At 43.8% G+C, this 16,026-nt stretch overlaps 1 protein-coding gene across 2 annotated transcripts in view; it reads left to right on the top strand.

The window, feature by feature from the left end:
• LOC126916823 (proto-oncogene tyrosine-protein kinase receptor Ret) overlaps positions 1 to 16,026 on the top strand; it is a 33,000-nt gene that overhangs the window by 4,981 nt on the left and 11,993 nt on the right. For both annotated transcript variants that reach the window (XM_050723024.1, XM_050723023.1), the window contains exons 2-7: positions 11,986 to 12,207; positions 12,292 to 12,419; positions 12,495 to 12,630; positions 13,481 to 13,737; positions 14,746 to 14,917; positions 15,033 to 15,130. In XM_050723024.1, coding sequence (XP_050578981.1) covers positions 11,986 to 12,207; positions 12,292 to 12,419; positions 12,495 to 12,630; positions 13,481 to 13,737; positions 14,746 to 14,917; positions 15,033 to 15,130 — 1,013 coding nt within the window. The remainder of the gene's footprint in view (positions 1 to 11,985; positions 12,208 to 12,291; positions 12,420 to 12,494; positions 12,631 to 13,480; positions 13,738 to 14,745; positions 14,918 to 15,032; positions 15,131 to 16,026) is intronic.

Here is a 16,026-nt window from a genome sequence, read left to right as displayed (position 1 = left end):
CGATATTCGTTGCCGATATTTCCAAGTCTGCGACGTTATCGTACGTAAAAACCATCGATATATATGTATATCGTCAGTGCGATATTGCCGATATTAGGAGAATGTTGAGAACCTCGAAGTATTGCCAATAAATATTGATAGTTTGAACGCACCTTTACAGCATTCTAAAGAATAGCCGAAGAATGTTTATTCGTTTCTTTTAACCGCGAAAGCAGCGACGAATTCATGGAACAGGCTCGCAGATGTTTCGTTCGATTTAAACGACGAAAAGAAACTAGCGATGTGCGACTACCAATCTACTTTTTAAAACGAAGACTATCTTCACGCACGCGTGACGATAATTTAATTGATTCTATTTCCACTGGCCACACAGAGCGTAACGGAACACGCGGGCCCCACTTCGGCAGCTAATCGTACACCTAAAAGCAACGAAAGAAGTTCGTGCAAACGTGTACTTTATTTGTCTTTGTCGTTTATCAGGCAAGCTCCTTTTCAATCAACGCTTTCCAAATAAATGTATCGCACGTGCAGCTTCTACGGCCATGGCCTGCCCTTTCCTCGAACTTAAGCTCTATTGGACTTTTACTTGTAGAGACACTTGAAATCTATCGCGTAGCAACGCTTGTTGAAAATGTCGAGATACTTAGATTCAGAATCGACTAAGCTTTTCAACAAGTTTCAAGAAAACTAGGAATCATTCGGAACGTAAGAGGATCCATTATCAGTTCTAAGACGTCTATGGACTCTACCTTCTTCAAATGCAAGATGGGGTCATTTTGAGCATCTTCCGCGGAGTTTTGATTAGACGAACAAAATCAAATAGAAAATTCGTTGCTTCTTATAAACGAAGATCTCGTAAAGTTGTGTCTCACGAAGAAAGAGTACATATTTAAATGAACGTTCTTCGTTGTATTTAGATGTATGCTCAGGTCGATGCTGCGAGCCTGACACGTTCTACCGCACCCTGTTACACGCTCCGTTCTGTATATGAATTTCAGAAACTAGTGAAAATTTGATCGCCGAGAATAATTCTGAGAATCGAGGATCGCCGAATATCGCAAGAAATTCCAAAGAACACACCGAACGTGTCTCTCTCGTCTAACTGAGTTCCGATCTAAACGAGGTAAAACAGCGAGTTTGGCTCGACGTTTCTTGCTCGTTTAGTCCAAACCTGCGACGAAAAGGTTAATGGGAGAAGCACGGACGCGCGATGGAAACAATGGGAACACGGCGAAGGTGGATCGACCTAGTCGCCGCGCGTGTTTCACGCGTAATTCGTTAACGTTGTAATTTAATTTAAGGTTTACTAGGAAAAACATTAAGCGTATGTAGGTGAACCGTGAGTGAGAATCCCACGGGTATGCCACACCCCATAACCCAAATACTATAACGGCAAGAAGAGGAAGCAATCGTTTCGCCAGTAGCTTCCTCCAAGTCCGCCAACTTTTTCGAAAATGGCAATTTACGACGACGGTTACGGCGTAGGTGCGATCGCCGATGGAATTAAAAGTCGCACTCGTGAGATCAACTTTTAAGTGTCTCGTAAACGCGAACCAAGACGCATCGTGATACGTGTTACGAGTCGTTAACGAGTACAAGAACGGTAGGAGCAAGCACGCCATTGAAATTACAACGAACGTACCTTCTCGTTGTTGTACCGACTCTACCTACCTATCTACCCAGCTACCCTTTTTCTCCTTTTTCGCCGCCCGTTCGTTGACGCGTTTTTCCATAGTCGGTTATTTCCATGGCAAGCGACGAGACGATTAACGGGACGAATACCTCTAATTTGAAAGTCTAAACGAGAAGAGCGAGCGTCCTTTTCGTACGGTCACGGTATCCTACGTATATGCTAATACTCGTTTCCATCTTCGTAAGCATCAGGGATCGAGCATGTATCCGACGCATCGCGTAGCGTCCTTCTTCTCTGCGTTTCGCTTTAGTCTTCGCTCATAGCGGAGATCAGCTCGTCAAAGAGACGATGTCCGTGTATCGTTGATACGGCGTGGTGCGATGAAAACCTTCTTGCTTCTCTTCCGTCGGTCGAATGATCGAGGAGCGCTACTGACAACACGCCACAACCATAGTCTTTGCGTTCGCGCCAACCGAGCGACGGATGCCTCGTTCTTCCGGCTTAACAACGTTTTGTAAAACGAACGAGCGAGTTGCGTTTAATAAGATGGAAGCGTAAAGAAAACGTTCGTTTGCCGCTTGGCGATCGTTCGGTCGATTGTATTAGGTTGTGCGAAAAGTGTCTTTCTTTCGCAAACATACAAACGCGAAACCAAATGTGTGAAATGTCGCGGTGTTTGTCTCGACAGAACAAAATGGATCGTACGTAATTCAACGAAATAATATAAAACAAATAAACGTTGTGCGTCTATTATTTCCTTATAAAACGAAAGAAACTTTCCGGACAACCTAATAAATGGAATATTCGGATGATCTGAGAACGCTCTATGCCTTCGCGACGAATGCCGGTGGACGTTCGCGGAGATTAAAACGAGCATTCAGAATGATCGATAGCTGTTTCCATTTAATCTTCGCTCGGACCCGTGACAACGATGAACGATGAAGAAATTACAATTGCGATCGCGAGTTTCCTCGTTTTCTACGATTTATTTATTTCGTTGTAAACGGGTTGGCTCGCCTGTTATAGACAAACGAAATTTCGCGGGGTAAAAAATTAATGCGATTATTACAATGATCGTGTGAACGTCGAACCCGCTTCGGAGAATTTTCTCTGCGTTTTAGTTTAAGAGAAAATATATAGAGTGGCGAAGGAAGTTCACGCCCCCAGTGAATTGCTTTGCTGAATTTGACAATCCGACGATAACATCGGTATGTTCGTGGGTAACTGTTAAAAGGACGAAAAAACAAATTAGGATGGAAAATTTGCTTTTTGACTTCAAGAACACACCGATGACCTCGCAAGGTAGATTCGTGATTTTGTCTCGTTATTTCATACATGCGATTTAATCTTGGCGGAGTTACAACGAAATAAAAATCGTAATTAACGCTAGAACTACCACACCGGCCAAATTGATTGGTTTTACAATTTTATTTTTAAATTCCTGCTTCGTGTTATATATTTTTTCCGCAATGGTGTAATGATTTTCGCAATGATAACTAAAAGAATAACATAACGAATTTTATTTTGTTTTTTATGTATTCAACTGAAAATAATATTGTATCAAGGCTAGTTGTACCGATAGCAATCGAAATGACTGGTACTTGTCAAAGTGTAAAAGGGTGCTGCAATCTGTTTATCGACCCACAATTAATTAGTTTCCTCGTTTTGTACAACTTGTTGACGATATCAGTTATGAGGAAAGTTCCGGATCGATCGCTAGATCGCTAGATGCTAACACTAGAGATACCACAGCAGTCAAAGTGACGGGTTCTACAATTTTATAAATATGTCAACCCTCGTTTAGGACCCAGCTGGATTAACAATACCAAAAATGTACTACGTAACATGGAGTTTCTTCTGTAATCAATAAATATAAAAATATTCCATTATTTCGTATTTTTTAAAGACCAATTAATTTGGCTGGTTTTGGTAGAAATAGCTTCGTGTTAACTATCGGTAGTTCTAGCGTTAAATACTCGAGATCGTTAAATATATCTCTTAGGAGATCTACTCTACACGATCCCATCCGAATCCGAATGGTTTCCAAATCGTTGCTTTTATTTGAAACGCTGAAGTGTTTCTTGATTCGGAGAATCCATCGAACGTTTCAATATTATTTCTAATTTAATATGTTCAACGTCCATTTGTAAAAGCAAACATTTGGAGGAATGGTTGGTGAAACCATTGGCTCGCCCTTTCCACGGTACGAACAATCGCGCGAGCGTCTCGGGGCGATTCTTGGAGCACAAAGGATGTTCGGTTTCCGATTCGCCGAGCGATCGGCGAAAAGAACTCTCCTCCACTTTCGTATTATTAAATTTCATTGAATTATTAAGCTACATTCCGCTCGATCGTTGGAAGTCTAAACGCGCGATTACTCGCGGGTATCGTAATTATGGTTCATCGATCACTCGTATCTACGCTGTTATTCGAATCGAAACCGGTCGTACAACGTCGATAACGACTGGAATCGATAGTAGGTCGCGATCGAACGCGCGATTTGAAAACACGCGTCATATCGTCTAGAAATCTACACGGTATGAAAAAAAAAAGCCAGTCGTAAAATAAGAAAAGCAGCCGGATCGATGAATGAAATATGAGGTAAAAATGAACAAGAAATTAGTCACCGTGGCTCGTTACACGTTGTATCGTTTCCACGTTGCATCCGTAGCATTATACAGAGCAAACAGAAACGCCATACGGCCGTTTAGTTAGCCGTTGTCAACGTCGCTTTCCAGTACGCGTTTGTAGCGTATTATCGCCAGAACTATGTGCTATCGAATCGTGTACACCATCCGAGTTAATAAGAATATAACGCTACTGACACACGGTCAATTTCAACGTGCAACGCGACTACTCGTCCACGCGTTTGACGAGCTCGCAACGTACCTGCCCTCCGTTTAACGAATCGAGACGATCCGTTTTGTTAGAAGTTGCGTGCAAATTGTTACGTTGGCACTGACAGTTTCGTTCGATATATTTTCGTTCGATTTAATGGAAGGAAAATATTTAAAATTATGCAAACGATAGGTATTTCAAGGTATTACGAAGCGATTACATATAGTTGGTAGCATTTATATTATGTGACGAACGCGCGCCGTTATCTTTGTATTGGTTGCTTTGTACGGGAAAGGACGATTTAAGTATCGTGCTGTTTATTCTACGGAAATACGAACCATTTATTATAGCTTGAAAATGCTTAAACAATTCCTTCCTAACGATAACGTTTTTAATTGTATAGGTATATTGAATAGATCTTTAACAGAGAGGACATTGTCCTTTTCCTTTTCTTTCTTAAATTCCACGCGATCTTCTTCATTATAGCTTCGAATAATATCTGCTACGATTGCTATTAACAATTGTACAATTTCGCGAGAACCTCTATGCTTTCCTCCGTGATAAATTACAAGCTGTCTGTTATCGAGATTGGTATTTTTTCTTGAATACTGGTAACACGTGAAAATGAGACAATTTTCTCTTCAAAATCTATGGGAAAGTGAAACGTTATTTTTAGGGGGAAATTATCTACGAATTTTTAAGCTACGATAAATGGCTTCGTATCTTCGTCGAATAATCCGCACGATATTTAAACAAAGCCACAACTGCACAGATAGTTACGCGTCCGAATATTAATGCGACTAACGGTACGGAACTGTACGCGAAGTCAGAAAAAGGTAAAACGAGTTTTTCATTGTTCAGAATTAAATCGTGTAAACGATACCTACGACCGATGTACGAGAGAAAAAGAACCATTAATCCTATAGCTGGGAACCGGAAAAATTTGTTAACCGTGAAAGTGAAACAAATGAAACGAATCTATTTTCGTTTTGACGCGAAATACGAACGAAATGACGTCGATAGAAGATGAATGTATGGTAGACTGTACAGAGAATATTTCAAAGAAGCAATCTACGATCGGGAAACTAGACGAGGGTGAAAGTTAACGAAAAAGAGCCAAAAGAGACGGGACGAGAACACGAACGAAAGACGAAGGATAACAGAAGAAAAGGAAAAATCGCTTTTGTTCGCAGCGGATCTAAGAAATGAAATCGAAGCGCTGGTTACGAGGTAATCGCCCCTTAAAAAGTAGGCCGTGTTTACCGTAACTTTGATTAACCGTTCGACGCCTTATTGCCGGTAAAATTGGCACGACGCGCTTGCGTTACGTTGCGTCGCGTTATGTTTCGAGTTCCAGGCGAAACTCGTTCACGAGCGCCGTCAACGAACCACAAAGGGGTGAATTAAAGAAACGGTCGATACGTGGCTACGTGTATACATACTCGAAGGACGACCTGCGTCCTTTCACAACGTCGCTCTCGAAGCAAATGGAAGGAAGGCTTTATTCTCGCGTGATTTTCATTCAAGATTTCGTTCGAGATTTCGATCGACAGATATAGCCGCGCCGGTTGCGCAACGACGTTACCGGGTTGGAAAAGTCGGAAGAAGCTTAAAGCCGAATTTAGGAGCCGAAGGAACCAGGTGGACGAACGCTGCTTAAATTTTTGTTTTATACGCGAATGGAACGAGGATAAAAGTATCTTTCTTCCAGAGTGAAACGACGTAAATTCGGTACAGTTTTTACTTCGGATGACCATCGTGGGTGCCTGGTCCGCAGCGAAGCCGAATTTGCATATTTCCAATTTGGATCATCGTCGTGGCTGATTCGTCGAAAAACGTTGTTTTCATTCGCGCTTCGTCCAAAGTGACCGCCGAATAATGTAAACAAGGTAGAGGTATCCACCTTGGGTGAATTCAACTGATAGGAATATTCCGCCGGTTTTCATCTTTCATTTTCATAGCCGCTGTGAATGTCCAATGTGGATCACCCGATGCTCATGGAAATCCAAAATGAAAAGGTGTAAATTTGACTCGAACGTGAAAGACGAGGAGCTATCTCGTCCAAGGTGACCACTTAGGATGATCACTTTGAAGGAAAGCGATATTTTTCGATAGATTAAGCGAAGATATGTAAATTACATTATAATTGAATGTAAAAAACGAGAGCTGGTGTATTCATATATTCGTTTGAGATATCCAAAGCAAAGTTGGCCCTACTTTGTTCGCTGCTTCGTTCGTTTTTCGGGCGAAACGCGGACGAAAATGTTTCTCGACGAATCATCCACGATGTTCGTCCAGAACGAAAAGGTGTAAATTCGACTTTAACGAATTTCTCTTTCGAGATCGAGCGAAGGATAAGCGCGAAGAGACAGGCGACGACGGCTACGTTTTAAAAGTGAACGCTTTCGTCTCGACGCGCTTTCCCCGTTCGTTTGCCCCGATCTTCTCGTCTCTTCTTCGGAAAAGCCGATAAATATCGAAGAGAGATATTAAGAAGGTCGTAAGTTCGTTGTTACGGCGTTTAAAAGTTGCCGGGTAAGAGCAACACACCTTTCCCCGAGTTGGGGTGTCGAAATCACCTAAATATAGTTAAGCTATTTCCGAATTCGGCATAGCGCGTGGAAACGGGCGTCGTGAAAACGAATGGGCCTGGCTGTCGGTGATCGAAAAAGGGAAAAAGAAGGAAAACCGAGGTGTCGAATGGCTCGAGGGTGGCGCAGAGGAGGGAGAAACTGGTCGGCGGTAGCCGAGTGATACGTTCGCGCGAGTGTCGCGCGACAATGAGAAACTTGTTAATTTTCCGAGCGGAGATGTTTGTACAGGTGTGCGCGATCGAGCTGTTTTCGATGTCTACGTTCAGTCGTGGCGATGCACCATCGTGAGCGTTCGAGAGCGATAGGCGATGGAAGATATTTTTTCAAGATCGGTGAGCACGAGAAAACGAAGAAACGAGAAAGAAACCGGTGAGAGGAGCTGAAGAGTATCTGAAAATCAGGACACGCTCGAGAAGACGCGAAATCGAACGAGATACTCGTGAAAGACGATGGAAGATGCGCGTATTACGAAACTGGCAATCGCGAGAAAACGGAAAATCGAAGAAAGAAACTCGCAGAAAGCGCTGACAAACATTTGAAAGTGGGCAAAGTAGGAAATCGAAAAAAGATAGTGAAGGGAAGAGACTGAAGCATGGAAGGAAACTGAAGAAGAAGCGAGAGATTAACGTTTGTCATGTATCGCGAATGTTAATAACGTGATAAAAATAACGTAGCAAAATTGTTAGAGTTTCATATTATATGTTTTCGTTTAGACCTATACATTGTTGAAATTGAAAGACTGCGAGATTATACGTCGGTGTTAAAGAAGTATAGACAATAAAAAATATAAATGATGCGCCCTAAGGTGAAATTTGAGTAGCAGTTTTCGAGTCTAAACGTCAGGCACGAAAAACGTTAAGCTTGGTTGTTAGAAAAGTAAACCATAAGTATATATCAAAGAGAAAAGTAATGGGGAAATTCCTAACCCGTAGGGGAACAGCTATGAATAAGTAAATAAATAAAATATATTTTAGCGCAAGCCAAGCAATAAAGATATAGTGCTGCCTACTAAGAAAATAATAGGAAACGAAAGAAAGTGGCAGTCTCGGGTGAATTAGGCGTCTGGTCAGGTATACGCGATGGCGAATCAATTTACAGGAATAGAGGGCGCGTATATCGAGATGGTGATACTATGGTGGCCCTACGATGGGCGCAAGACGTAACTAAGGTGTCGAAGTGGCCCGACTCGAACGCGGCAGGTTCTTGCAGATCGGCGACCGAGAGGGTGCCGAGTTGTATGGCTGCGCGTATCGTATTCACGGTGTCTCTGTTTTCGGGAATCGTAACTCGATGTGCGAATAGGGTTTCCAGGTACAACGATCTCGTGCCTCTAGAGATCTACTAGAACGACCGATCTCTCGTCTTTCGACCGATTTCGTTTTCGATCGTAACGATCCGATATCGTCGTTCACCTTCGATCGCACGCTGAAAGAAACTTTTAAAGACGCGTTCAGGGAACTATTTTCAAATCAGGCAGGAACATTTCATCGACACAATTTCACCGAAATCGGCATACGAAATCACCGACCAATCGTTTCATCGACGTCGTCTTCTGGCGAAAATTATTACGCTTATCGCCATACGTTACCGTCCGTTATGCACAGTCGCTCCCCTTACTCAAATCTATGCTATTGATATTTCTTACGACTGCCATACAACTCGCTTCTTACGACTTTTCGACGGGAAAGGTAACTCGCAAATAGCAGCGGCGAACATACTCACACGTGTATCAGAGAATTATGTACCTATGTGCAATACGATGTTGAAAAGCGTGGGGGATGGTCGGAGTGAAACCTACCCTAACCTTGAAAAGATTCAAGATAATCCAAATCTAATTTTCTTTTAAGCAGAAATGAACGTGGTAAAGTTAGATTTTTTACGGGCCACGCATACGTACATCAGGGTGGTAATTTTGGCAATGTATCAAGAAATTGTGGAAATTCCTTCCAAGTGGCTCACTATTTGTAAATATTTACCTACATGATTTACGTTAATTAATAAAGTACCAATACAGTACATAGTAATATCGTAGTAATTTTTATCATTTCCTTTTATCTTTTCGTGCATGGAAATGAACGTTTAGATACAAATGCACCATTAGCGATGACATATGACAATTAATATAGCAATTATCGGCAAAGAGAGAACGTCGATGATTTCATTCCTATAAATAAACATCGTCGGCGAACTCTGTGTCAGTGAAATCGTGTCGACGAGGTGATCGTCGATAGTTCAAAGGTAACCCGCATTTAGACCAAACGACCAACAACACGTAGAGCGAGGATAATAGAAATCGTTCGTGCTCGTTTAACGTACCAATGATTTACAACCTTTTCCATCTCGTGACACAAATTAATTACTAAAATTTTGCGGTACCGTCGAAAGATATATCGTGCTCGCTTCAAGACAGAGCATTCATACCAGACAGCTATTGTTGCTTTTATACTATAAAGAAAAAGACATCGGTGTTTTTGACTAAATGCAGTAGCTACAAGAAGTATTTGTAATATCCCCATTTTCCAATGAACCGTTTTTACCAGCTTGCATACTTCATTTTCATAATACAATGGAGTCTCGGCTATTCGAGTTCCGTATTATTCAAGGTGCTTCCAACTTCATGCTGCGACTTCATTTTTCTCGAAATTTTAGCACGAAAACTGTTAATCAAACTTTCGATCGATTAAATACACCTACAACATACGATACGCCTATGCAAACCCAAATACGCGTACAACCTTAAGCCATCAAAATGTCTTCTATGATTTTATTATACGACTTACGAATACTAATGAATTATTCCGTATTACTCAAGGTAGGCCCGATTCATATCACCTCGGATGATCAAAGATCTACTGTACTCTTTATAATCGTATAAAATTGCCGCCAAAAGATGAAACTTAATATACTTGGACTTAGCGAATCAGTAGGTAAATACCGTAATAAATACAATGAAGTGCGAGTCCTCGTTGCACATTGTATATTCAGCTATTTTATATTTTGAAGATTGTTGCCCCACACCGTTTAAAAATCGTGTTAAACCATCATCGAGCAAACCGTTCGTAAGCTCGTTTATGACATCAAAAGATTTATCATCCTTCGCGACGAACGCGTTCAAATAATTCAGCGAACGAATTCAACTAAACGGCGACGGAACGCCTGTTCCCGCTTAAGTTTCGCTAACAAGAGGATCGTTCGCGCGCTTCGTTTAAACGCACCTTAACGCGAAAGACTTTGTGCGCGCATTCGCCAAGCAGCTAGATCCTAACGCGTAACACAGACGCCACGATACAGAGACGTGTGCGTATGCGAGCGCGTGTGCCTGCGCGCAAGTCTGCGTTCCAGATACTTTGCGCGTTTAACTCGACTCTCGCGTGACCGTCGCACCGTTCGTCTTTCCACCATACCCTCGATATCGTACCCTCGCCCTCGACATCGCCATCACCGGAGGCCTTCCCTACCGAAATATCTTCTTACCCTTTCACGAAATACACACGCGTCCTCCTCCCACGACTCGAAATTACCGGGCCGATCCTCGCCTAGAAATTCCTACACGCGCGAAACTCCAAAACTCCATCTCGAAAATTTCCATAGAGTTCGGTCGTAGAGATGGCGCACGATAGGAGAGCGAAATGTCGCGCGAACGATCGAAACGTGTGGTATCGATCGAGGCGAACACGGTGGACGCGGCACGTGCAATCGCAGATGTTGCAGGAACGGATCTCGCCCGCGTATGGAATCGCGCAACCGCGACTGCAGTTCCGCGAAAACACCGCCGAGGATCTTGATCGCGATCCTTATCCTGCAAGAGCGTGCGGCCGAGCGCGTTCGCCGAGCAGGACTTTAACTACTTGCTGTGTATCGATTAAACGCGCTCACCTTGACACGAGTCGTTTCCACGAAGTTGACCGTACGCGAACCCTCACCGTTGAACTTTACAATGCCAAAGACGAAGCGTTTATTTTCGTCTTGCGATCGAAAACATTTTGCATCGCAGGAGCTGCGATGGCTCGGTCGTATTGCTGACTCTTGCATTCGTGTGCGAGAGGTATGGCTTATGGTGTTCGAGTGTCGGTCGTCCCTTTTTGGCTGGCATCGCTGCGAGTTGATTTATCGTCTTTAGTTCAATTTCTGGTGGTTAGGAACTCACTTGGAACTTTCTACGTCCCTCGTGATCGACTGTTCAGAAATTCATTCTTATCCAATCTGTTAGTACGGAGACAGGCTACCAGCGTCTCGCCGCCGATAACAGGCTTGTTAGGTTGTCCGAAAAGTGTCTTTCTTTTACAACGATGCATCTTTATAGAAACACGATCTAATCTGTCGAACGTTGTGATCTTTATTTTGATAGAACAAATGGATCATACGTGATTCGATAAAATAATATAAAACAGAAAATGTTGTGCATCTATTATTTCCTTATAAAACGAAAGAAACTTTTCGGACGACCTAATACTTGCTTACTTACTTACGGACTGCTAGTACTCACGGTATTGGAGCCTTGTGCGCGAGTACCAGACTGATTGTCGTAGAAAACTTACCCTAGCAAAAACGAGAATACTCGTACGCATTGTTTCAATGCGATGGAAGTCGCCGATGATCTTAGCAACTGATGCGACTCGAATCCTAATCTAAATGCTATCGTCGGATCACAGGTGACTTCGAGAGATTACATTCGCTAGTCAGGTTGCACAATTTTGATTCATTATTTTATACGATAACGAACAACCGTAACGACCATTATCATATAAATTGCAGGATACACATTGGAACGAAGCATGCTAGAATTATGTTCCGAATACGATACCAATTAAGCGTAGAATAATAAAACGACAAGTTCTCGCCGTTTCTCGTAATAAACAGCGACTCGAAATTTAGTGTACAGATAACGACTCGGTAAATGGTGCCGCTTCTCTGTTCCAGAGCTCTACTTTCCTCAGTCGAACTTGGCCGTAAGGATACCGTACTTGGCGCGGGACGATGCACACATTTCATGGAAGATGAAGCTGCTCGAGCTGAGGACTCTTCGAAACGATTCGACGGAACCGAGTCGCGTGAACTATCGCGTCACCGTGCCCCGCGAACCGACAGTTTCCATAGATTCCGAGACGAACAGCCTGCTACTGCACGGTTTTCCAAAGAAAGGTAAGCGTAGCAAATGTTCTTCGATCTAAGCGTTTCGCTGCGAACGCAGACGTTACCGCGTCTTTCGTTTCCTCGCTTGCCAAGGCGCGACCGGATTCGATACGATCGTCGTTGTGGCGAAAGAAGACGACAGCAACGAGGCCGTCCTGGAAATCGCGGTGGAACCATCTCGTGTTAACGGGACGGAAATCAAATGCGCGGACTACGTTCAGGTAATTAGATCGTCGCTCCACGGTCTATTTCGCGAGACTCTGTCGCTCTACCGTTCAACGTCGTTTCGTTTTCAGGACATGTGCTTCTGGAACGCGTCCAGGTACAGGATATACGAAAATCAACCGGTCGCGATGATCGGTACCTTCGGACCTGGCATTTACACCGACCTTTGCTCCAATTTTCACGTAACCGACTACAAGCTACTGAACGGCAAGTCACCCTTTCTTTTCATCCTTGTTCTCACGTCTCGGCGATAACTCGGCGATAGAGAATCACGTTTTCTAGACAGGAAGAAGGAATATCCCTGTGCGCTCGAACAGAAACGACATACGCTCCCACGCGTAACTATTAGCACGTTTCTTGATTTTACGTAGGATGCTATGGTTCGTTCAAATCATCGATCAAGCGATCGATCGATCAGGGTTTTGCATTCGAGGTGGAGAGGGATGAATTTGTAAAAATTACTCGCAAGAGTGGCGAGAGAAACGCGATGAATACGAATCATGAATCCTTTAACCTCGGCGAAGAAGTTCACGCGCGTTTATTACACGCGAGGCTCAGAGATGTTTGTTCGAGAGCTTAATGAAACGTCGAATTATCATAGAAACTTGAATAGCACGAATGTATTACCAAGGTTGATTAAAGCGACGATCACGAAGTGGACACGACACGGTGGATACAAACGAGCAGAAGTTCAACGTCGTTATACGCAGAAATAAGATTTCTACCTTTCTACGAATATACGATTTTTCATTTATCTCGAGATTCCATGGTCTTTATAATAAATTCCAGATATACACAAGTCGAGCCACAGGGGATAATAAATATTGTTAAAGGCTTCGACCAGAGCTTAAACGTTTTTGAAGTTAATCTCGTTTCCTGTAAGCGTCCTAATATCTTACGAATGGGAGTGTATCTGTCTGACTCTCCCGCTCGAGGAAATAAATCCATCGAACGCGTGCGCGCGTGCACGAGCCGCTAATTCCTGGAATTCCCGGAAGGCGAGTTAAGCGTTCGTGGAAAAGTAGCGGGGAACGTACGAACGTCCGATAATTTCTAGGCACGGAATACTTCTACACGTCCAACGACACGCTGTTCGCGAACGCGTTCCTGGACAGAGACGCGTTGGGTCCGCCGCCCAGAGGCCCCGGACCGCAAGTCGCCGTTCAAGTTCAGTGCATCGTGTGGGACGAGATCACCGGAATGCAGTACGCACCGATCGACACGCTGCACATCGACGTCTTGGATCAGGACGACAATCCACCGATGGCGCAGGGCAACCACTCGATCGACGTGATTCTTCCGGAATTTACCGCGGTGAGTGACGCGATCCTGTCGAGCTGTTTATTAGGCGTAGGAATGGATTGTCCTCCATTTTTGAGTACCATCAGAGTTTCATTCGTGGGCGACGAAGAGAGGTCCTCGAAGTAATCTCCATCGTCGTCGATGATATTTCGCCAGTTTTCCACGAATACCATCGCGATATAAACTTGGCGTTTTGCTCCTGTAGTCGGCGCAAATGTTCGTTTTGAAATTTCTGAGGACCTCCGGAGCGTGGTCGATCCTCGAGATCGAAATCGCTCTGTTTAGATCGCTGGTGGCAATTTCTGCGCGTTCACCGGTAAGACTCGCTTCGTTACACATCACGCGAACCATTTGGATGGCTCCAGTCAACATTTCTCTCGGATCAAACGCAAACAGCTTACAGTGTCGAATATGCTGTTCACTGTGAGTCGTCGCGTGCGCTAATCGACGTGCTGCAAGGTTTCCCGTCAATGCTACAAAATTAGGAAACAGCTGCGGAATATTTCCATTCGATTACGCGAGGATTCGCACAATCCGACTGGATAGTCGGGAAAAATGCATTCCTACGCTCGCGTTACTCGCTCCTCGGAACGTTTCGAGCTCCTACATCTGCACTACGCGTCTGCTTGTTGCACTGAGCACACATATGTCTACATACATTGTGCACGCACTACGACGATAGAAGGCAAATCTCGTTAGCGAACGGACGACGGATCGTTTAAAAAGTCGTCGACTTAATCAGTGGCGCATTGTTGCAGCGATCACGAGGCATTGTTTCCAGCGTGAAAAGACACGGAAGCGACGAACGCGACAACGGAACCGTCTCGAAGAATCGTCGGGAAGGAAAACCCCTTCGGGGTCTGATCTTGATTAAGCCCGAATCTCTTTTCTACTTTCGCCGCCTATCCTCCCGCGTTTCCCGCTTCTCCTAACGTCCCTTCGCGTCGTCCCCGCGCCCGAACAGGCGAAATTTTTCTCGCTATTCGCGTATAACTCTTGTCATCCGTGTCGTGTCGATAGGGCGACAAACTGGTGGACGACAACAAGCTGATACTGAAGGACGCGGACGCGGAAAGTAGTAATCGCTACAGCGTCCGTATGCTCGGAGACGCTCACGACGCCTTTAACGTCTCCCATAACACTTTGCCGATCGAAGTTCCCAGAGGGATCCCGTACACCGCCATATTCACCAGTGAGTCGATATTTACGAACGAGTCCTACGTATTTCCCTACAGTTCGATCATCCTCGCTTCTTTCTCCATAAGGATCTGTCTGCATCGGATAAATTTCTGTTTCCTGCGTTACAGGAATATCCGCAAAAACCACTCTTCTGCCAAAGTCTCCGTATCGCGTGATCCTGCAAGTGAAGGACGAGTCTCTGATCCCAGGATACGGAGAAAACACGGTGAGTCTCAGTCTATCGCAAATAGCTAGCGCGAACGAGAGAAACGCGCGTCTTCTTTAAGAGCCGCGAGTGAAGTTGCGACGCGGGACGAAGAAGAAAATTCGGGAAAACTGGAATAGCAGCGAGCGAGGATTCGGGAAATTGTTTCTCGAATGAAACATAGACTGCGGATTTTTGTGCGTTCGTGCGAAATTTTTGCGCTCATTCTCGGACGAACGGTTTCAAAATTTCAGTTAAGATTGTACTTATATTACCCGATTAATCAATTTTGACAAATTTTGTTAATATAAGAATTTACATAAAGTTAGATGAGTAAAAGAGTTACAGAAGAACAAAAGTTAGATTAATGTACAGTTTTAAATTAAATTTGAAGCTGGTCTGAATTGAAATTTTACCGGACCTGGTAAACTAAGCGTTAAAGTTGTGCGAAACGATATATGCAAACCTATAGAAAGTATCGAAATCAAAGTACTTTTTCATAATACTTATCGCAAGAAATAAATTTTTACGATTGCATTCGTTTCCTCGTTTATATTAGTAGAAGTATGAAATTGGAATTAAATGTTCGCGGTTTAGAGACGATCATCCGCGTCGATGAAGGTGCTCTTAACGAGAAACTCGATAGAAATACGCGCGGTCTTGTTTCCAACCTAGTTCGAACTTTTCTTTCGCAATTTCGATGATGCAAATTCACGTCCGATGTTCAGCCGTGAATTCGTATCTGGAAACGAGTTCCCGATAACAAATAGGAGGGCAGCGATCAAACAACATCTTCCTGGTTCCAGCTGGCACGGATCCATTGGCGTAATCGCGACTCGTTAAACAATTAGATAGCAAAGGCTGCGAAAGTGTTGGCTGGGTGCGGTTTCGAGGAGCCGATTAAAGGAAAATTAATG

This window comes from Bombus affinis, chromosome 5 (genome assembly GCF_024516045.1).
Source record: "Bombus affinis isolate iyBomAffi1 chromosome 5, iyBomAffi1.2, whole genome shotgun sequence".
NCBI classification, from domain to species: Eukaryota; Metazoa; Arthropoda; class Insecta; order Hymenoptera; family Apidae; genus Bombus; species Bombus affinis.
Note: the sequence above shows the minus strand (reverse complement) of the source record. Positions and strands in the feature narration are given on the sequence as shown.